The following is a 21,468-nucleotide window of genomic DNA, read 5'->3' as shown; positions in this document are numbered from 1 at the left end:
GTAAGTAATTTGTGTGTAGATTAGGGGAGTTACAATACATTTTCACCCTTTTTAATCTAATTTTCATCTCTGAAAACCTAACTATTGAAAGTTGGCTTTATTTAATCTTTTTAACTCTATATTAGACTTACTGAGTCATATAATTTGTCTCTGACACAAACTCTTCCGGATGTCTGTTAAGGAGGTGAATCTTCACAATTAGGTCACATAGAAGGTTGACCTATCGGCACAAACATCAACCTACCAATTCATTTTATTAATAACAGTAATGTTCAGAGATCCTAAAATCCAGTTTCAAATACTTCCCTTTGGAAATGCCTTTTTTTTTTTTTTTCTTGGATACGCTGTTGAACAAAACACTATTCTGAAGTAGATATTAAATTTTCCATTCAAATAGGTTTTACTTACTTAAGTGTCTGTTTAGTAGTGAAAATATATACTGACTGTGATACCTATTCTTTGTCATACAGGGCCTCAAAAATAAGACTGTGACTGAAGGTGAGTCTGTCACTCTGGAGTGCCATATATCTGGTCATCCTCAGCCTACCGTGACATGGTACAGAGAAGACTACAAGATTGAGAGCTCAATGGACTTCCAGATCACTTTTCAAGCAGGACTTGCTCGCCTTGTAATTCGCGAAGCCTTTGCAGAGGACAGTGGAAGATTTACCTGCACTGCTACCAATAAGGCTGGGAGCGTCAGCACATCTTGCCACTTACATGTGAAAGGTAAGTATATTTATAGAATCATAGAATTGTTTAGGTTGAAAAAGACCCCTAAGATCATTGAACCCAACTATTGACCCGGAACTGCCAAGTCCACCACTAAACCATGTCCCTAAGTGCCACAGAACACATCTTTTAAATACCTCCATGGTGGAGGTGGCATTTAAAAGTCAGCCCCAGGTGACCCCTGAGTAGCCAGCTCCAACGCTTGATAACCCTTTCAGTGAAGGGTTTCCTAATATTGAAACTAAACCTCCCTTGGTGCAACTCGAGGACAGGTCCTTTTGTCACTGTAGGAAGTTAGTAATTTTGTTAACTGTATATTACTTGTAATGTATCATAGACATTTTGTCAGTTCCAAAGCAGAACATGTGCCCTGAGTTGTATTCCAGGGCTATTAGGTAAAAGGACTGTAAGAATATGAGGGAAAGGCCAATTACGGGCAGACGGAGACTCTTAACCTGCTTCCTCAGTGGAAGTACCTAGCCCTCTGAGGCAAACAACTATTTACTATTTTTGTGTCAACTAAACTCACTGCTTGAGGCTTATTAAAGTATTTTAAAATCCACTATATGATATTTGCCTTGCAGTTACTGAAGAAACTGAGACTCGAGAAACCATTTCTGAGAAGGCTGTTAGAGAAGAGAAACGGTAAAGTTCCTGTCCTAAACAGACTGCTCCTACTGCAGTCATTAGATTCTTGCACTCTGTTTATGAGAGCTTCAGACATCAGCTCACTTACCTGCCCTGAAATCTTATTTCAGCTATGTGGAGACAAAGGACATTGTAATGGAAGATGTCTCTGCTGCAGCAGAGGAAGTATCGGGAGAACCCATACCTCCTTTCTTCATAAGAAAACCCATGGTGCATAAATTAATTGAAGGTGGGAGCATTATATTTGAATGCCAAGTAGGGGGCAACCCAAAGCCACATGTCTACTGGAAAAAAGGTGGAGTTCCTCTAACGACTGGCTACAGGTACTTTGAATACAATGCACAAAAACTGCTTAAACATGATTTTTAAGAATATTTAATTGATACTATAGTAATTTTGATTTCCTTACTGATGCTGAGCCAAATAACATCATTGATTTTTGTGAAATTCTGTTTTTTTAAATGGAAATATTAAAGGATCATGTCTTAATGTGTGACTTCAGAAAGCCACTAAATTTTAAAATGTTTAAAATATTTAAAATATTAAAAAAATTCAAAAGACCATAAAATGAGATATACTACATATCCTTATAAATAAATCAGAAAGAAGTTTTGCATTTGTTTTATTCTGTCTATTCAATGTTTGCATTTTGTCTATGCAAATTTTGTCCATGGAAAGCAACACACTTTCTAGCTGAGAAAAAATTTACATTTGTAGCATTCTTGAAATAATCATGCTATAATGACCCATATTAGGACAAACTGTGTGCACACAGCATATACCATTATATTTTGTCTGATAACTAGACCTCTGATATTTCAGTACTGGTGTTTGGATCCTGTTTGTTTAGTGACAAAAAAATGAAAGTAGACCGGTACTCCAGTTTCAGTATGGTTATTTTTTTCCTATATGGTCCTACAAATTCATTGAGTGAGAATTGCCTGCAAAACTTTCTCTTTTTGTGTCTTGTACAAGTTAGGAGCGATTCTCATTAACTGTATAACTAAAAGCAAATTCACTAAAATGTCTGTTCATCAGAATTATAGAGATTGTTTACTTTTATGTTTTCTATAGATACAAAGTGAGTCACAAAAGAGAAACCGGGGAATGCAAACTTGAAATTTCCATGACTTTTGCCGACGATGCCGGAGAATACACTATTGTTGTTCGTAATACTCATGGAGAAGCTTCTGCAACGGTCTCCTTACTAGAAGAAGGTACACTGTAGATTAAGGATATGGGAAAAATACTTCTTAAACTTAACTTTAAAATTGGAAAAAGATTTTCAGATATGTTGCAAAATCTTGGCAGCTTAGTTTATTCAGCTCAAGAAACATAAAGGGAGACCTGGTGGCTCTGTTTCTACAAGACCAAGTATCTGGCATCAGGTTCTTAAAGGACTATTCTTTGCTAGAATCTGTAGCTATTGGAACTCTTTTGTTGACAAACATAACAGTCTACATAAGATATTGAGAGAGTGATGTGGGGAAAGAAGGTTAATCCAGTAATACTCTTAGAGGGAAAGTTGCTAATATTCTTTTAGTTGCCCTGTAAAAATGTATGAAGTTAGCAGAAGACAGAATCATGGTGAAGAAATAGTAAAATCATCTCTACAGGTGTGTCCACTTTGAGGACTAGAACATCTAAATAGCACAGTAAAACTTTTACCTGTTTATAAAGCTCATATAATTACATCACTCTTTGCCTTGTATTGCAATTTGTATTTATTAGCTAAACAGATAGAAAGTCTGCCTGAATCACCAAAACCAGTAAAACAAGTTTGTATTTGTTTTCACTGTTCCATCCAGAGAAAACCACAAAAAACTTACCAAAATTAATGTGTTCTCAATTTTTAGCTGATTACGAAGCCTATATAAAATCACAAGAAATGATGTATCAAACTCAGATGACTGCATATGTACAGGAACCTAAAGTGGCTGAGGTAGCCCCACCTATTTCATATGGTGACTTTGAAAAAGAGTATGAAAAAGAACAAGCTCTAATTAGGAAGAAAATGGCAAAAGATACAGTGGTGGTCAGAACTTTTGTGGAAGATGAGGTATGTCCAGCACTCCATAATAATAACTTTGTATGCTGATGTTATACCATACAAATAATTTATTTACAAGGTCAGTTTCTGACACAGAGAACTAATGGTCTTGTTTTTCTGTATAGGAATTCCATATTTCTTCTTTTGAAGAAAGACTTATCAAGGAAATTGAACTCAGAATTATTAAGACTACCTTAGATGAACTACTCGAAGAAGATGGAGAGGAGATGATGGTTGATATTTCTGAATCTGAAGCTATACAAGCAGGATTTGATTTAAGATTAAAGAATTATAGAACCTTTGAAGGGACAGGAGTTACTTTCCACTGCAAGACATCTGGATATCCATTGCCAAAGGTACCCCAAATCTGTGTAACTTAAATTTTTTTAAAAAATCATCTGGTGGTATACTTAGAAAAAATACCTTGGAAAACATCTCATTGTCAGACATTCTACATTCTGCACAAAAACCAGCAGCTCTCAAAGGAAATCCAGTCTTCTGTATTGATATTAAGCTGATTTTTTCTTTTGCCCTTCATAGAATAGTGCTAAGTTGGTTAGCCAGTTCAGAGTCAGGTTAGGTTTACCAAGTAAGTTGGTCTTGCTTCTGAGTGTCTCTGCGGCAGCCCGGACATGTGGGGAACACAGTAGCAGTCCAGTCTAGGTCACTTTGCTCTTCATCAAAATGGGTTATATATCTGTTTCTAGTTCCAAAACTCATGTTTCAGGCTACTGTGTAAACATGTTTATTCTTACCTATTGCAAGTAAAAATGTTAATGTTTTAACACGTATACATGGGCTATGATGATGCATCAGCTGAAAAATTAGAAGTTGTAGTATGTTGTATGTATGGGTCATTACTGGATCTTTTTCTTTAGGAGAGTTCACACAGCAGTCCTTTGTTTCTTTCCATGCAGGTTGCATGGTATAAAGATGGTAAACGCATAAGGCACGGAGAGCGCTACCACATGGAAGTTCTGCAGGATGGCAGTGCCAGTCTGCGTTTGCCTGTTGTTTTACCTGAAGATGAAGGAATTTATACTGTCTTTGCCAGCAATATGAAAGGAAATGCGATTTGCTCAGCAAAACTGTATGTTGAGCCAGTTGCACCAACTGCAACTCCAGGTTATATGCCAGGACCAGAAGTTATGAAAAGATATAGGTAGGTACACAGTAATATAATTTCATGAGACTTCAGTTTGCTGTGATAGACAGCAAAAACTCATTATTCAGCAGTTAAACAGCTTAAGTGATTGGAGTTTGCATACTTCTGGAAAAGTTCTAAATGCTGTTTTCATGACTTATATTGATTTACATGCCAACTCTTTGTGTGATTTGCCTTCTTAATGAGCAATGCAGTTCCCAGAGTACTATCATTCACATGCATATCCAGCCACAGTATCAGATTTACAATGCCAATAACCATATCTATTGCTTGAAGTAATAATGTTCTGGAAAAAAACATTTCTGCACTTGGAGTTTTAGTGCAGTGTGCAGCTATTATTTCCTGCCCTTGAAATAGCTGTATTTCTATGACAGAAAAAAATCAAGTGTTGCCATGTTCAGTCTCCATACACATACACACCCCCACGCAAATGTACGCAGGATTATATCTGTGCAGTATCCAATACCCAAAATTTCCCTCGCTGTGGTATATCCTAATACAATTCAGCTATACAAATTCCTTTCAAAAATCTAAAGAAAATCGGCTGGAAATAAAAAATAATTTGTCAAAATTTCTCACAAAGATAAGTTGGCCAAACTCTTTTAAATAAATTATGATAAAGGCAAAAGTTGAAATCTCTTTATCATGTCAGCCCCCCTCTATATGACATTGCCATACACATCTGTGTTATCTTTTACTTCCAGGTCTATTTCTCCACGCTCCCCAAGCCGGTCTCCTGCCCGCAGTTCTCCTTCTCGTTCTCCTGCCCGCAGATTAGAAGAAACTGATGAAGGACAACTGGAGAGACTGTATAAACCAGTTTTTGTGCTGAAACCTACATCATTTAAATGTTCACAGGGGCAGACAGCAAGATTTGACCTAAAAGTTGTTGGCAGACCTATGCCAGAGACATACTGGTTCCATAATGGTATATCAGCCTCATTTTCATCAACAAATTATAAAAAAACCATCTTACATGCTTTTTACATCTTGTTGAGACACTGTTTTGAGTGCAACTGTTTTCTTTTCATGTGCATCTGCAGGTCAACAAGTCATTAATGACTACACCCATAAAATAGTGATTAAAGAAGATGGCACCCAGTCACTGATCATTGTCCCTGCAATGCCTGATGACTCTGGAGAATGGGCTGTAATTGCTCAGAACAGGGCAGGCAAAGCTTCAGTCTCAATGACACTGACTGTGGAAGGTATATACTGTACATACTCTTTGTAGGAGTCTGATGAGTGTTTCCTATTAAAAACCATGTCCATGTCATTTCCTCTTGCGATAACTTACCCTTACTCTTTCAGCTAAGGAAGACCTAGTCAGACCACACTTTGTGGAAAGGCTAAGGAATGTCAGCGTGAAGGAGGGCTCTAGACTGGAGATGGCAGTGAAAGCTACTGGTAACCCTAATCCTGACATTGTATGGCTGAAGAACAGTGACATCATTGTGCCTCATAAATACCCCAAAATAAAGTAAGAATCTTTATTTTAGAATATTTATTTAATTTTAAATTTAAATTTTATTTCAATTGAAATTTCATTTTGTTTTATTTAAAATACTTTATTTAAGTAAAGGAGTTAATAATCACCATCCTGCAAAATGCCTCCTACAGTGTGCTGAATACTCTTGCTTTCAGAGAAGGGATTCACTAAGGGCTTTTACATTGCAGCAAGGATTAGAGATATGAAATAGCTTGTAGGACTCACTCCATTTTCTCCAGCTTGTGTATTTGTATAGTTGTATTATGCAAAGCCAATGCTTTTACAATGGAGATTTAGGGAACTTTCTCTGCCTATGTTTTTGAAGTCCTCTGCAGGCAAAACTGCCACTCAATTCAACACTGGTTTTTATTATCTTTATCTATTTGATTCTTAGGCATGTGCCTCATAAACATGAGAAACATAAGCAACATGTCTATTACCTCCAGAGATTTGCATTTGGAGGCTTTGATCTAATTTGGAAGAAGGGTAAAAATGAATGACAAAGTGAAAAACAGTTAATTTTTTTTTTTTAATTTTATTTTTTTGTATTTCAGGATTGAGGGAACCAAAGGGGCAGCTGCCCTTAAAATTGAATCTACTGCCAGGCAAGATGCTGCATGGTATACTGCTACTGCTATCAATAAAGCTGGGCGGGACACTACCCGCTGCAAAGTAAATGTTGAAATTGAACATATAGAACCTGAACCAGAAAGGAAATTAATAATTCCAAAAGGAACTTACAAAGCCAAGGAGATTGCAGCACCAGAGTTAGAGCCTCTCCATTTGCGTTATGGTCAAGAACAATGGGAGGAAGGAGATCTCTATGACAAGGAAAAGCAACAGAAACCATTTTTTAAGAAGAAGCTCACATCTCTAAGGCTCAAACAATTTGGACCAGCCCACTTTGAATGCAGGCTTACACCAATTGGTGACCCAACCATGGTGGTGGAGTGGTTGCATGATGGCAAACCCTTGGAAGCAGCTAACAGACTCCGCATGATCAATGAGTTTGGGTACTGCAGCCTGGACTATGGAGTAGCCTATTCCAGAGACAGTGGAGTGATTACTTGTAGGGCAACTAACAAATATGGTACAGACCATACCTCTGCTACTCTGATTGTGAAGGATGAGAAAAGCCTTGTGGAAGAATCCCAGCTGCCAGAAGGCAAAAGGGGACTGCAGCGAATCGAAGAGTTAGAAAGAATGGCCCATGAGGGTGCTCTACCTGCAGTTGCACTGGACCAAAAGGAAAAACAAAAACCAGAAATTGTTTTGGTTCCTGAACCTGCAAGAGTCTTGGAAGGTGAAACAGCACGATTCCGCTGTCGTGTGACTGGCTATCCTATGCCCAAGGTCAACTGGTACCTCAATGGACAGCTCATCCGTAAAAGCAAAAGGTTTAGACTCCGTTATGATGGAATCTACTACCTGGATATTATGGACTGCAAATCATATGACACAGGAGAGGTGAGAGTCACTGCAGAGAATCCAGAAGGCTTTATTGAACATAAGGTGAAGCTTGAGATCCAGCAAAGGGAAGATTTCAGATCTGTTCTTCGTCGTGCTCCTGAACCCAAACATGAACCTGCAGTGACAGAACCTGGGAAACTTCTCTTTGAGGTACAGAAGGTAGACAAACCTGCAGAAACAACAACCAAAGAAGTAGTGAGACTGAAAAGGGCTGAAAGAATCACTCATGAGAAGCTTTCAGAGGAATCTGAAGAACTGCGTAGTAAATTCAAGCGTAGAACAGAAGAGGGCTACTATGAAGCCATCACTGCTGTGGAACTTAAGTCTCGCAAAAAAGACGAATCATATGAAGAAATGCTAAGAAAGACAAAAGAAGAACTTCTTCACTGGACCAAAGAGATCCCAGAGGAAGAGAAGAAAGCACTTCCTCCTGAAGGCAAAATCACCATTCCAACAATCAAACCAGGGAAGGTGGAGCTTAGTCCAAGCATGGAGGCTCCCAAGATACTTGAACGAATTCAAAGCCAGACTGTAGCCCAGGGAACAGATGCACACTTCCGTGTGAGAGTGGTGGGAAAACCAGATCCTGAGTGCCAGTGGTTCAAAAATGGTGTGCAGATTGAAAGGACTGATCGTGTGTATTGGTATTGGCCTGAAGATAATGTTTGTGAATTAGTCATCAGAGATGTGACTTCTGATGATTCTGCCAGCATCATGGTGAAAGCAATCAATATAGCTGGTGAAACTTCTAGCCATGCTTTCCTGTTAGTACAAGGTAATTTAAATTCTCTTACTCATCCCACTGCTCATTATAGTGTGTTAAGTCTGTATGGCCAGTGCAATGTTGATTCATTACATATTATTTTGCAGCCAAACAGTTAATCAGCTTCACCCAGAAGTTACAAGATGTTGTTGCTAAATCAAGGGACTCCATGGCAACTTTTGAGTGTGAGACATCAGAACCCTTTGTCAAAGTGAAATGGTTTAAGGATGGAATTGAGATTCACTCTGGAGACAAGTACAGAATGCACTCAGACAGAAAGGCTCACTTTCTTTCTGTACTAACAATTGATATGAATGATGCTGATGAGTACAGCTGTGCACTGGTAGAAGACGAATCCATAAAAACTACTGCAAAGCTTACTGTTGAAGGTAAGAAGCTTGCAGCTCAGTACCATGCAATACTGCTAAAGTGAAATCAGCTTCAGAAAGAAAGAAAGCAATTTAAACAGATGTCCAATGCCCTATGAAATGTTGAGCTGCTTTCATATTTTTGGAATCCAGACTGATTTGGAGATATATTTATGTAAAATGGTTACACTATATATATATTTCCTTAGGCTCGTTTAGTAAGAAATGTTTTCCTCAGGAGTATATCATCAAGCTTATTCACAAATGTAATTACTTTTGCCTGTAGGTGCTGCCGTGGAGTTTATCAAAGAACTTGAGGATATTGAAGTACCAGAATCCTTGTCAGGTGAACTTGAATGTGAGGTTTCCCCAGAAGACGTGGAGGGGAAATGGTATCATGGCGATGTTGAACTCACTTCTAATCTTAAATATGTGATTGCATCCCGCCGTGGTCGTCAAATCCTCACTATTAAGGATGTTAATAAAGATGATCAAGGAGAGTATAGCTTTGTCGTTGGTGGAAAAAGGACTCAATGCAAACTGAAGATGAAGCGTAAGCATTTCTAATAATTATATTGTTTATATATTACAGAATTTCAACATTATAGTATGTATTATAGCCATATTATTGTATCCCATAATGCTTTAATATTCAATGTTCTCCTTACCTCTTATAAGTATTAATTAACTTCATTTAATTCCACAGCTCGTGCCATGGTTATTCTTCAGGGACTTACTGATCAAAAAGTCTGTGAGGGAGATATTGTGCAACTTGAAGTTAAAGTCTCCCTAGAAAATGCAGAAGGTGTCTGGATGAAAGATGGCCAAGAAATTCAATCAAGTGATCGTATTCACATTGTATTGGATAAACAGTCACATATGTTGCTCATAGAAGATGCAACAAAGGAAGATAGTGGAGCTTACTCTTTCAGTGTTCCTGATCTTGAACTGTCAACCACTGGACAGATCACAGTGTACAGTAAGTCACTATCATCATTTTGAAGGTGCGTTTGATTTTTGTCTCTTTTAGGATTATTTTTAAAGGCATATTTTTTTCATTATGAATATTTTTGTGACTTGACAGGTGTGGAAATAGTGGTGCCTCTAAAAGATGTTCACGTTGTTGAAGGAACAAAAGCTATCCTCGAATGCAAAGTTTCAGCACCTGATGTGTCTTCTTCCAAGTGGTACCTAAATGATAACCAGATAAAGCCTGATGACCGTGTACAAGCTGTATGCAAAGGCAATAAACAGAGGCTAGTGCTTACCAGAACCTATGCATCAGACGAAGGACATTATAAGCTAATGGTTGGCAAAGTTGAAACAAGTTGCAATGTCACAGTTGAACGTAGGTGTCCTTTAAGAAGCACAATTCTTGGTGAAATAATTTCCTTAAATACCAAACCGTGGAAACAACTAATATATTTATAATTTATTCTTTTTATAGAAATTGAGATTATTAGAGGTCTTCGTGACATCACCTGCACTGAAACACAGAATGTGTCCTTTGAGGTAGAGCTCTCCCATTCAGGAATTGATGTAATTTGGCATTTCAAAGGCCAACAGATAAAGGCTGGTCCTAAGTATAAAATAGAAGCACATGGCAAAATACATAAGTTGACAGTGGTGAAGATGATGAAAGATGATGAAGGAGAATATGTATTTTATGCTGGAGAGAAGAAAACGTCTGGGAAGCTTATAGTAGCAGGTTAGTAGAGTTAAAATCCAAGGTTTTTATTTCACTGTGATTTAAAAAATGCCCAGAGTACTGTATTTTGTACTTGTAGCAATTGTTCTGTTTCTGCTGGGGGTTTTGCCTTTAATTTATTTTTCCTTTTTTTTTTTTTTTTTTTTGCATTCTCCTTGCCCTTCCTCTTTTCTTATTGGTATAATTTAAATTCTCAAAGCTTTTAAGTAAATGATCAGAGCCATAGTAAGGAATGCTGTAGTATGCTTTTGATGTAACTACTGTAAAACAGAGGGTTTTTGTCTTGAGTGCTAAGTATACCTGTGCTGATAGTAAAAATAAGTGAGAGTACCTAGGATGGAATTAAGAAACATCTCTTAGTAATTTTCAGGTCATACTCTATTCTTGATATTTCACAAGTTCATAATGTCTATGGGCATGCTGTAAATTAGGGCAAAGAATTCCAGCATCTACTTTTCATTTTTGTATGGGGGAAAGCTGAACAGCAACATGACAAAACCATGTGCCTTTTCTTCCCAACAGGTGGTGCCATTTCAAAGCCTCTCAGTGACCTGACTGTGGCTGAGTCCCAGACAGCTGTTTTTGAATGTGAGGTGGCAAATCCTGAGTCAGAAGGCCAGTGGCTACAAAATGGTAGACCATTAGCTATGACAGATCAGTACCGTGCTCAATCTGATGGTGTTAAGAGAAGGCTTACTATCCCTGTGACAAAACTGGATGATATGGGTGAATATAGCTATGAAATAGCAAGCTCAAAGACATCTGCCAAACTGAAGGTCGAAGGTCAGTATTTTTATAACTGATGTCTTTAAGACTCAGTCCAGCATCACTCACTGTGTCTTGGATCAGGCAAAATAAAACAAATCAAATAAAACAAAACCAAAACTAACCAGACCAATAAAAAACCACTCCAAAACATAAAGAATCTCAAACCAAACATCTCTCATGGATCCTATAAGTAAAGGTCCCTTGTTGAGTTCCAAGCTCACCACTTTACTGGAACCTGTATAAATCAATTAATGCATAACATGAAACACCATGATTCAATTTCATTAAGGTTATTATATTTACTATAGTTTTTAATTTTGATCTGTTCTGTCAATTTGTGGTTTTTTGATTTTTTTTTCCTTTATTTTCCTAGCTGTTAAGATAAAGAAAACACTGAAGAACCTGACTGTGACAGAATCACAGGAGGCAGTTTTCAGTGTAGAACTGACCCACCCTGATGTGAAAGGAGCTATATGGATTAAAAATGGTGTTGAACTTGAATCAAATGACAAATATGAAATTACAGTGAAAGGAACCGTTCACACACTGAGAATCAAACACTGTGTGGTGACTGATGAGTCTGTTTATAGCTTTAAACTTGGAAAAATAGGAGCAAATGCCAGACTTCATGTAGAAAGTAAGTCAAAGTGATTTGAATATTTACTGTAATGTGTGGTTTGAAATTCACATCATATACATTGCTGAATCTTGCTAACTTTTTTCCTCAAGCTGTAAAGATCATCAAAAAGCCAAAGGATGTGACTGCTTTGGAAAATGCTGTTGTCTCATTTGAACTGAGTGTATCCCATGATACTATACCAGTTCGGTGGTTCCACAAAAATATTGAGCTTAAACAAAGTGATAAATACAAGATGATCTCTCAAAGGAAAGTTCATAAGCTTATGCTGCACAACATATCTCCTGACGATGCTGGGGAATACACAGCTCTTGTTGGGCAAATGGAGTGTAAAGCAAAACTGTTTGTGGAAAGTAAGTATTGTAAGTTTGTAAGAAAGCAATTATATGAATTGTTATACCAAATCATATTAAACAACTTGATCTGACACTTCAGAGCCTGATACCCTTGTTTTTTTTGCATACTGACTTTAAAAAATTTCTTTTTTCTTTTTCCTTCCCCTCTTAGCCATACACATCACAAAGACCATGAAAAACATTGAAATCCCTGAGACCAAAACAGCCTCTTTTGAATGTGAAGTTTCTCATTTCAATGTGCCTGCTGTCTGGTTGAAAAATGGTGTGGAGATTGAAATGAGTGAAAAGTTCAAAATAGTGGTCCAGGGGAAACTCCATCAGCTCAATATCATGAACACAAGCAGTGAAGATTCTGCAGAATACACGTTTGTCTGTGGCAATGATAGAGTCAGTGCAACCCTGACCGTAAAACGTATGTAAAAATTAATTTACCAGAATATTTTACAGTTACCAATAATAGAATTTGTGTTAACACATGGAAATAGTGCAACTGAGACAAAACCAGCACTGTTGTAGCGGTATTTTGAAATAACACTGAACAGCCTCAACTGCATTATTAAAAAAGATCTAGGAGCAGTGAACTTGAAAGTCAGACCCTATTCTTCTGTTTAGGCAAACATGCCTAAACTCCAAGTCACCACAGGAGATAGAATTTGGGTTCCTATGTAATTCAGTAGTTGTAGGAGATTTAATTGTAGTATTGATTCTGGACAAAAAGCCTACCTTTTAATATTACCAACATTGTCTTAAAGAAGTTGAAACATCTCTGATCCTGTTAACATGCATTTAAAATAAAATAAAACAAAACAGCATGAGGGAAAACCCAATTCATTTCAATTTCTTTTCTTTTAGCCATCCTAATTACCTCCATGCTACAAGACATCAATGCTGAAGAGAAAGATACAATAACATTTGAAGTCACTGTGAACTATGAAGGTATTTCATATAAATGGCTAAAGAATGGTGTAGAAATAAAATCGACTGATAAATGCCAGATACGGACAAAGAAGCTTACACACTCCCTCTCCATAAGGAATGTGCATTTTGGGGATGCTGCAGAATATACTTTTGTTGCTGGAAAAGCAGCTTCATCAGCCACTTTATATGTGGAAGGTATTTGCTCTCTTGATTTGTATATTTAGTGACTTCTAGTGGCTTAACTAAAATCAAGGCACTCATTTTACATTTTTTTCTACCCTAGCTCGTCACATTGAATTTAGGAAGCATATTAAAGACATCAAGGTGGTGGAGAAGAAGAGGGCTATTTTTGAATGTGAAGTTTCAGAACCTGACATTCAAGTCCAGTGGATGAAGGATGGGCAAGAACTCCAGATTGGTGACAGGTAAATGATTGGTTTTACACCATAATAACTTTTGCTATGCATTTTCCCCCAGGAAATAATTAGCTTATTTTTTTTTCTAATGTCCTTAGGATGACAATTCAGAGAGAGAAATATGTCCATCGTCTAATCATTCCTTCCACAAGAATGTCTGATGCTGGTCAGTACACTGTAGTAGCAGGTGGAAACACATCCAGTGCCAATTTGATAGTGGAAGGTCGTGACATTCGCATCAGAACCGTTCATAAAGATATTCAGGTATGACCTATACAGATGAATAAATATTTCATAACTATGTCAAGCAAAAAATAATGCAAGGGATGAGCAACAATATCTAGGCAGTCCTAACACAAAAATCTGTAATTATAAGGTCAGGACCTTCTTCTAGAAAAATGGAAAGTGGCATATGTAAAAAAAACTTTATTTCTATGATTTATTCTACCTGTATAAAGGTCATTGAGAGACAAAGAGCTGAAATTGAATTTGAAGTCAATGAAGATGACATTGAACCACAGTGGTACAAGGATGGTATTGAGATCAACTTCCAGTATGAGGAAAGATACAGTTATGTGGCAGAAAGGAGAGTTCATCGAATGAGCATCTTTGAAACCACTTACTCTGACGCTGGAGAATATACTTTTGTTGCAGGACGGAATAGGAGTTCTGTTATGCTTTATGTGAATGGTATGTGTCCCCATAACCAATGCTTTGACTGTATTTATTACCCAGTGTTTTTCTGATTTCTATATAGCTTCTCAGAAATTCTGAATCTGAAAAAAAAGATAAATGCAAAGAGATCATCTGGAACACTATAAAATTCTTCATGTACATGGATGTTTCTCACTCTACTGAAATAGCTGGTTAGCTGATAAAAATACCATAGCAGTTCTTTTCCCACTATATTTAATTAGACCAGAAAATTTCTCAAGTCTAAATAAAACTAATTTGTTCATATGAAAAAATATGCCTTCCCAGAGAGATCAACCTAGTGATTCTTGGACATATTTTGCCAGAAAACGCACCAACATAGCTAATTATGTTAAGGCACTTACTGCTAGATCATCCCCCTCGTATCAAGAAAAAGGGCAAATTTTCATGGGCACACTTGATTAGGAATAATAGTGGTTTTGGTGGGTTTTTGTATGTCTGTTTGTTTTGTTTTGTTTTTAATTAATTCCTAGCAAATAGTTTTGAATCAATAATAAATATCAATAATGAGATTTTTCCTTCTTCTTCTTTCTCCCCTTCCTCTCCACCTTCCTTCCGCCCAATTTTCAGCTCCAGAGCCACCCCAGATTATTCAGGAGCTAGAGCCAACTACCGTGGAGTCTGGCAAACCTGCCCGCTTCTGTGCTATGATATCTGGCAAACCCCAGCCCAAAATTTCCTGGTACAAAGATGATCAACAGCTTTCTCCAGGTTTCAAGTGCAAATTTCTTCATGATGCCCAAGAATATACTCTATTGCTGATTGAAACCTTCCCTGAAGACGCAGCAGTGTACACCTGTGAAGCAAAAAATGACTATGGAGTTGCAACAACTTCAGCTTCACTTTCAGTGGAAAGTGAGTTTCCCATGCTCATAAATACCACTGCTTGTGAAATGAGATAGCTGTTCTTCATCTTTAAAAATTACTTCTTTTTCTTCTTCTTTAGTCCCAGAAGTTGTTTCTCCTGAGCTAGAAATGCCAGTGTATCCGCCTGCTGTCATAATACCACTACGTGATACCGTTACATCTGAGGGACATTCTGCTTGTTTTCAGTGCAGAGTTACAGGGACAGGTGAGTTTATTAAACCCTGTACATCTTTTCATCTCTCAGAATTTTTAATCTTGAACTCAGAAAAAAATTCACCAATATATGTGCTTGGATCAGTCTTCCCCTAGAAGTACAGTTGTTTGATGTACACACACATCAAAAGGTAACTGACTTTCAGTTTAACTTTCAGTTAAGCAAGTCAAAGACTGCATCAAGCATGGAAGTTTTAAGCTATCATAAACATACTAAGCATTTCTAAAAAGAAGATTTCTTTCACAAAACTTGTCTTTGGAAACTTCTCAGTTTTTAAAATGCTAACTGATGTTGGAAAGCTGTGTCAGTGAGTAAAATGTAGAGTTTCTTTGTGGAAAAACATTACCTTGTTAAATGAATATGATGAACATACCATGACACACACCATCACATCAATTAGCTAAACAAACAGACTGAAACTGTGATTCAACCTTTACCCTAATATTCCTAAATATTTCATGTCACTCTGCAAACACTAAACTGTGATTGCTTTATTTTTCCTACCATAAAAGGGTGTTTGCTCATTGTCTCTTTAAGTGTAGATTTTACTTAAGTAAGTTTTCTAGTTTTAGTTATATAGAATGTCATTCTACAATTAAAATATTTTTTCCAAGTTAACACAAGGCCAAATAAAACTACCTTTCTTCACTTCAGTAAATGGCCTTGAGTATAACTCGTAATAAAGTATTCACATAATAAACTGCAGAATAAGATCCAGTTCAAACCCCAAAGAATTTACAATTATTTAAAGATAAACAAAACTCCAAATTTAAAAATAATCCTGAGTGACAGCTCCATAAAAATCCACATAAAATTTGTAATATACATGTATATGCAAATATGTATGATTTGCATTTCAATCACTTGGAAACAAACTCCATGTAAAAAAAAAAAGGCTTTACAACAGGATTCTGCTTTAGAAGTACTGCTACAACTCAGAAAATATATATTGGACTGGCTCACACAATGCATGCTAGTGTAACTTTTTTTTAGAAGAACTGTATGTGAATGTGGAAGCTGCATTTACAGCACGGAATATAAAGATCCTTTCATCTAGGTCTTCCTTCATAGAACCATAGAATCGTCTAGGTTGGAAAAGACCTCAAGGATCGTTAAGTCCAATCATTAACCCAGTTTGCCAATGACTCTACCACTTCCCTGGGCAGCCTATTCTTGAAAACCCTTTCAGTGAAGAATTTTTTCCTATTGAAAATTTCCTTTAATGAATACTGTATCCAAATAGATTTGCATACCTCTCACTTGACTTGTGAAAAACTTTTATATTAGTTTGGTAACATATGATTGAAAATACAGGTTTTTTAATGGTACACTTTGTGTAACTGACTATTGAAAACACTCTTTCTTCTGATGACAATAATAACCCACTATTTGTGCTACAACATTTGATTTATAATGTAGTATAATGATAAATGGAGAGGCAAGACTAAAGTCTGCTTCAGTCCTGTTCTTTCTCAAGTCTACATGAACCTATACAAGTAATACAACATGTTATATAGGAAATTTGTAAAGGTGCAAACATAGGATCTTCCTTGAGAAATATGACATGTAAAAGTTATAATATTTGCACCAAGAAGAGGCAAAGTACTGTACTTAAAAGAATATTATTTTTTAGTTTTTTAACCTGATTAGTTAAAGCTAATAATTTTATAGCCTGTTTAATCATGCAATTGTAGCAAAATCCCATTTTAAAAAAGAGAGTTTCTCTGGTTTTAGGAGTAGCAAAATATTTCAATATTTTTACATTTAGAGAAGAAAGGAAGAATTATTTTTTACTCAGTAATGTATCAGCACCAGGATCAGTTTTTCCATACAAATATTTCCAATGCACAAAGCAAAACTTAAAGCAACAATAGGCCACTTTCTACTCATCATACTTTACCAGAGTAATACAAGGCACATTTAAACTTAGATACTTGAGATTAAGTATCTCTTAGATACTTGAGACTAAGATTTTTGGAAGATACAAATATAAAAATAGTGTTTACTTACTAGTGTAATATTGTAAATTTTTCTTTCTTTCTTTTGCTTGAGCAGATCTGAAAGTCTCCTGGTACAGCAAAGAGAAGGAGATCAAGCCATCACGTTTTTTTAGAATGACTCAGTTTGAAGACACTTACCAGCTGGAGATTGCTGAAGCTTATCCAGAGGATGAAGGAGTCTATACCTTTGTGGCTAGTAATTCTGTAGGCCAAGTGACAAGCACTGCTACCTTGAAGTTAGAAGGTACACTGTGCAATTAAAGAAGTTGTCTTGTTTAGGTTATATTCCAATACTCATCTTAATATACACTGATAATTATATGTGAGTCGTTGTCTGTCATGTTGTCTTTTAACTCAATTAATTGCTACCATTTACAATGTCCACAGCATACACTTATGTCTCCAAAATATAGGTAATGAACAACAAAATGTATTTCACAATTTTGCAATGTTTCATGCTCCCCTCCCTTTTCATTTTCTCCAGTCTTAGAATCTGTCATGCACCAAAGACAGTAAAAGCCTTCTTTCTAATGGAAGTTCTTTGCTTACACATTCTTTGATTTGACTGTGAAGACAATCTAGTAAGAATTTTTGTACAAAATAAGTTACTTGAAAACTGTTGAAAAATGTCCTAAATAGAGATGTGTAGCAGGTGTGCGGCAACTGAAAAGAAAAACTGTACATTCATATAAATTGATGAAACACTGACCAAAGTTTTAGAGCAGAAATATTGCCTGGATAATTTGGTGTTCTATATTGTCCTTGATATTATTTAACCATAAATATTTTGTTTTCTTTTTGCAATAGATTTTATAAATGATGAATGAGAATAATTCATGCTGTTAAGTTGCAAGTTAGAAAAAAAAGTCTTGAATGAGAGAGAAAATTCATTGTAGTGTAGGGTAAGAAATTAAAAGTTGGCATGCTTCTTTTCAGGATTTAAAAATGTTGAAGAAGTTACATCAGAGTCCCCTTGGCATGTTTCTTCATCTGTTTCACTTAAGGAGGAGTCTATTGGCCAAAGGCCCACCTTTATCCAGCCTATTTCAAGCTGCAGGGTATGCAGTGGGGAATCAGTCAGATTTCAAGCTAGAGTCTCTGGCAGGGCCAAACCAAAAATCCAATGGTTTCATAATCAACGACTCATGTTGCCAAAAAAAGACTTAGTTTTCCACTTTGATGAGTCTACAGGCACAGCTACACTGATAATAGTAGATGCTTTCTTAGAGCATGCTGGCCAATACTCTTGCAAGGCAAGAAATAGTGCTGGAGAAACAACTTGTACAGCTACACTTACAGTGACTGCAGAAGGTAAAGCCCCATTTTTACTTCAAAGGGATTCAGTTTGTTCTATACCACACTTTTGTGCTATTACTAATTATTTCCTTGTTTCACATCTTTTCTTTCCCAGCTAATATTAGTAGTACCTACCCTCAGTAACCCAGTCACTCTCATTTCTTCTGTTTATGCTGTAACATTTGGAAATTTTCAAATTTATATATCAATAGAAGTCAAAGAATAGAATAATTTAAATGAAGGCATACAGATTTTTAAAAAAACTAATTAAGTGATCTTTATAGCATTAACTGAGGTATTTTGCACTGTCTTGTTTAAAAACAAAAACAATTACCTCCTTTAAGTAAGTTTCCAATCCTAAGATGGACCACTTTAGTGAAGGAAGAGACAAGTATCAACTGAGTACCAAATGCATGACTAGCTTAGGCATCACTTGTCATTCATACATGTGAATGGATAATTTCTATGTTGAGATAGTGCATCCGGCATGCTCAATTTTTAAATGGAGATCATTCATTTTCATTCTCCATGCTGTTTGATTTTGTTCAGAGCATGGTCCAATGAACTTCTTTAGATACTAATGTTGTTATTTTTGTTACTTAATTACACAGTGCAAGCCCTAGATAGGCAAAGTTCTGGGAAAGATGTAAAAGAGTCTATCCGGTCACAGGCTATATCAGAACTTCATGTTCCTCCTCTCACAAAGAAGAACATTGAAAATTATCAAAAAGAATTTAAATCAGTGCAACAACCATCACAGGAATTGGGTGTACAGGTTTTTGAAAGTGTATCAAAAAGTTTGACCGTGAAGGCTACATCAGTTGAAGAAATAAAAGCCATGCACACAACAGTCCTTTCTCAAACATCTCAGAGCACCAAGATCTCTATGACCACCTCTCAGGAAATGAAAGATGTCCCTCCAAAGATTCTCTTGCAACTCAGAGACCTAACTGTGAAACGTGGTGACACTGCTCAGTTCATATGTGCCTTAGAAAATGAATTCTTCTATGAGTTTCTTTGGGCCCATGAAGGAAAAAGAGTAGAAGTGTCTGAAAAATTGAAGATATCACAAAATGGAAGTGTTCTTCTGCTCACAATCCTAAATGCCCAGCTGACAGATCAAGGACTGTACAGTTGTACTGTTTATAATGACTATGGAGGGACAACAACTTCTGCAATACTAACAGTCAAAGGTGGTTATCTGACTTTTAACATTATCACTTACCTTTTGGAACTTCATTATAACTACCTAGAGCTCACTCATATTTCCTTTATTATTATTTATTCATTTATTATTGTTAATTGAGAAAACTGTATTGATAATAATCTGGGGGTTTTCCTTCACATTTACAGCTCTATTCATAAGTGAAATATGCAGTACTGGGAAGTTGATATTGTAACTTTGTGCCTCTTCCTGTCAAGTCACAGATGTCTGAGGCTTTTTATTCCTCATATACTTCATGATATGCAGTGAGATGTAAAGCAGGAATTGTAGGAATTTTTATATTTTGTTAATTCCTGAAGCTGGAGTTGAAGGAAGATAAGAACGTCAGATAAGCAATGTTGAATTAGATACCTGGTCATAGCAAACTCCCAACTTGTTTCAAATAAATCCAAGGTTTTAATTCCAAAGTTGGCAATATAATTAATGTCCTTGAAAGGATTAATGAGTGCAAATATTGTATTACTGCAATACTGAATTGTCTTCTACCCTTTACTCTCCTTAAGATATAAGTATTTATTTTTCACTAAGACTCTTTCCACCCCTTCCTGACATCAACATAGTAAGATGTTAGTAGTGCTATCACTAGTAAGGACTCAAAAATATATTATCACCACACTAGATAGGTGATACTATTTCTGATGAGTTACAAGGAATACAGAACAGAAAACTAAGATGAATAATGAGAAAGGCATTGACCCTGTTGATTTGGCTCTTAATTACTGAAATTTCTTTTTTCACTCTAGAGCTGTGCAAAACGCTTTACATAATCTTCTGCTGCTACTTTCCAAATTAAGGCTCTAAATTAAAAGCAAAAATGTGCTTGTATTAGGCACTGAGGAACACGTCTTGGTCCCATGAAAGTCCCATAGGCTTAACTGATACCTAGAATTAGCCTAACAGGAATAGAGCTCTTAAATGTGCAGTCACTCCTGTTTAATAGCATTGTTTTAGCACTAATATACCCAACATACTTTCAATACTAATTACTGGGGTTCCCCTCCCCAATTATAAGGATATTTTTTATTCCTGCAAAACATCTGACCTAATCCTTTTCCTAACTTTATTCTTACCTAGCAAAAGAAGCACAAGCCAAAGCAGTAACAAAAATTATTCTTGAATCAGATACTAAAAGCTTTAAAGCAGCCAAAGATTGTCAGTTTAAAGCATCTGAAGTTAAGCAAGAATCTTCTAAGAAAACCTCAAGCTTGTTTATATCTACATCCCAAAGACCATATGAAACTGAGAAGCAAAGAAACAGAGTATACTATCCTGATGTTGTGCCATGTGAAGACATCACAGAAACTGATGCCAAAGCACCAGAGTTTCTTGAAACTCTGCCTTCAGAAACTACTGTGAAAGAAGGAGATGATGTGTTTCTCTTTTGTATAATGAAAGGTGTGCCTACACCTTGTGTAGTCTGGTTGTGCAATCAGCTAATAGTTCAGGAATCTGCATTGTGTCACTTAAAACATGATGGGCCTCTGTGCAGCTTAAGATTGTTGAAAGTTGGTCAGAACCACAAGGGTATATACAAGTGCAGAATAGTTAATCCTGCAGGACAAGCCGAGTGCAGCACTCATCTGAAAGTGACAGGTTGGCAACTGCATGTTCCTTCTAAGTATCAATTCCTCATGCATAGCATCATTGCATTTCAGTACATTCAT

At 36.5% G+C, this 21,468-nt stretch overlaps 1 protein-coding gene across 3 annotated transcripts in view; it reads left to right on the top strand.

Moving 5' to 3' along the window:
- TTN (titin) overlaps positions 1-21,468 on the top strand; it is a 241,215-nt gene that overhangs the window by 18,167 nt on the left and 201,580 nt on the right. For 2 of the 3 annotated variants that reach the window (XM_051787288.1, XM_051787287.1), the window contains exons 16-42: positions 471-729; positions 1,317-1,377; positions 1,491-1,703; positions 2,455-2,597; positions 3,237-3,439; positions 3,556-3,786; positions 4,348-4,592; positions 5,300-5,523; positions 5,639-5,803; positions 5,907-6,075; positions 6,639-8,329; positions 8,425-8,706; positions 8,972-9,238; positions 9,392-9,664; positions 9,770-10,033; positions 10,133-10,393; positions 10,916-11,176; positions 11,535-11,798; positions 11,891-12,151; positions 12,306-12,566; positions 13,007-13,267; positions 13,356-13,497; positions 13,587-13,752; positions 13,947-14,178; positions 14,773-15,057; positions 15,149-15,274; positions 17,339-17,527. In XM_051787288.1, coding sequence (XP_051643248.1) covers positions 471-729; positions 1,317-1,377; positions 1,491-1,703; positions 2,455-2,597; positions 3,237-3,439; positions 3,556-3,786; positions 4,348-4,592; positions 5,300-5,523; positions 5,639-5,803; positions 5,907-6,075; positions 6,639-8,329; positions 8,425-8,706; positions 8,972-9,238; positions 9,392-9,664; positions 9,770-10,033; positions 10,133-10,393; positions 10,916-11,176; positions 11,535-11,798; positions 11,891-12,151; positions 12,306-12,566; positions 13,007-13,267; positions 13,356-13,497; positions 13,587-13,752; positions 13,947-14,178; positions 14,773-15,057; positions 15,149-15,274; positions 17,339-17,527 — 7,399 coding nt within the window. Of the gene's footprint in view, positions 1-470; positions 730-1,316; positions 1,378-1,490; positions 1,704-2,454; positions 2,598-3,236; positions 3,440-3,555; positions 3,787-4,347; positions 4,593-5,299; positions 5,524-5,638; positions 5,804-5,906; positions 6,076-6,638; positions 8,330-8,424; positions 8,707-8,971; positions 9,239-9,391; positions 9,665-9,769; positions 10,034-10,132; positions 10,394-10,915; positions 11,177-11,534; positions 11,799-11,890; positions 12,152-12,305; positions 12,567-13,006; positions 13,268-13,355; positions 13,498-13,586; positions 13,753-13,946; positions 14,179-14,772; positions 15,058-15,148; positions 15,275-17,338; positions 17,528-18,219; positions 18,595-19,190; positions 19,773-20,878; positions 21,398-21,468 lie in introns of all 3 variants that reach the window. The other variant, XM_051787289.1, reaches the window with a different exon arrangement.

Source organism: Manacus candei, unplaced genomic scaffold (assembly GCF_025592945.1).
Source record: "Manacus candei isolate 608988 ecotype Guabito, Panama unplaced genomic scaffold, ASM2559294v1 h1tg000023l, whole genome shotgun sequence".
In the NCBI taxonomy this organism is placed as follows: Eukaryota; Metazoa; Chordata; class Aves; order Passeriformes; family Pipridae; genus Manacus; species Manacus candei.
Note: the sequence above shows the minus strand (reverse complement) of the source record. Positions and strands in the feature narration are given on the sequence as shown.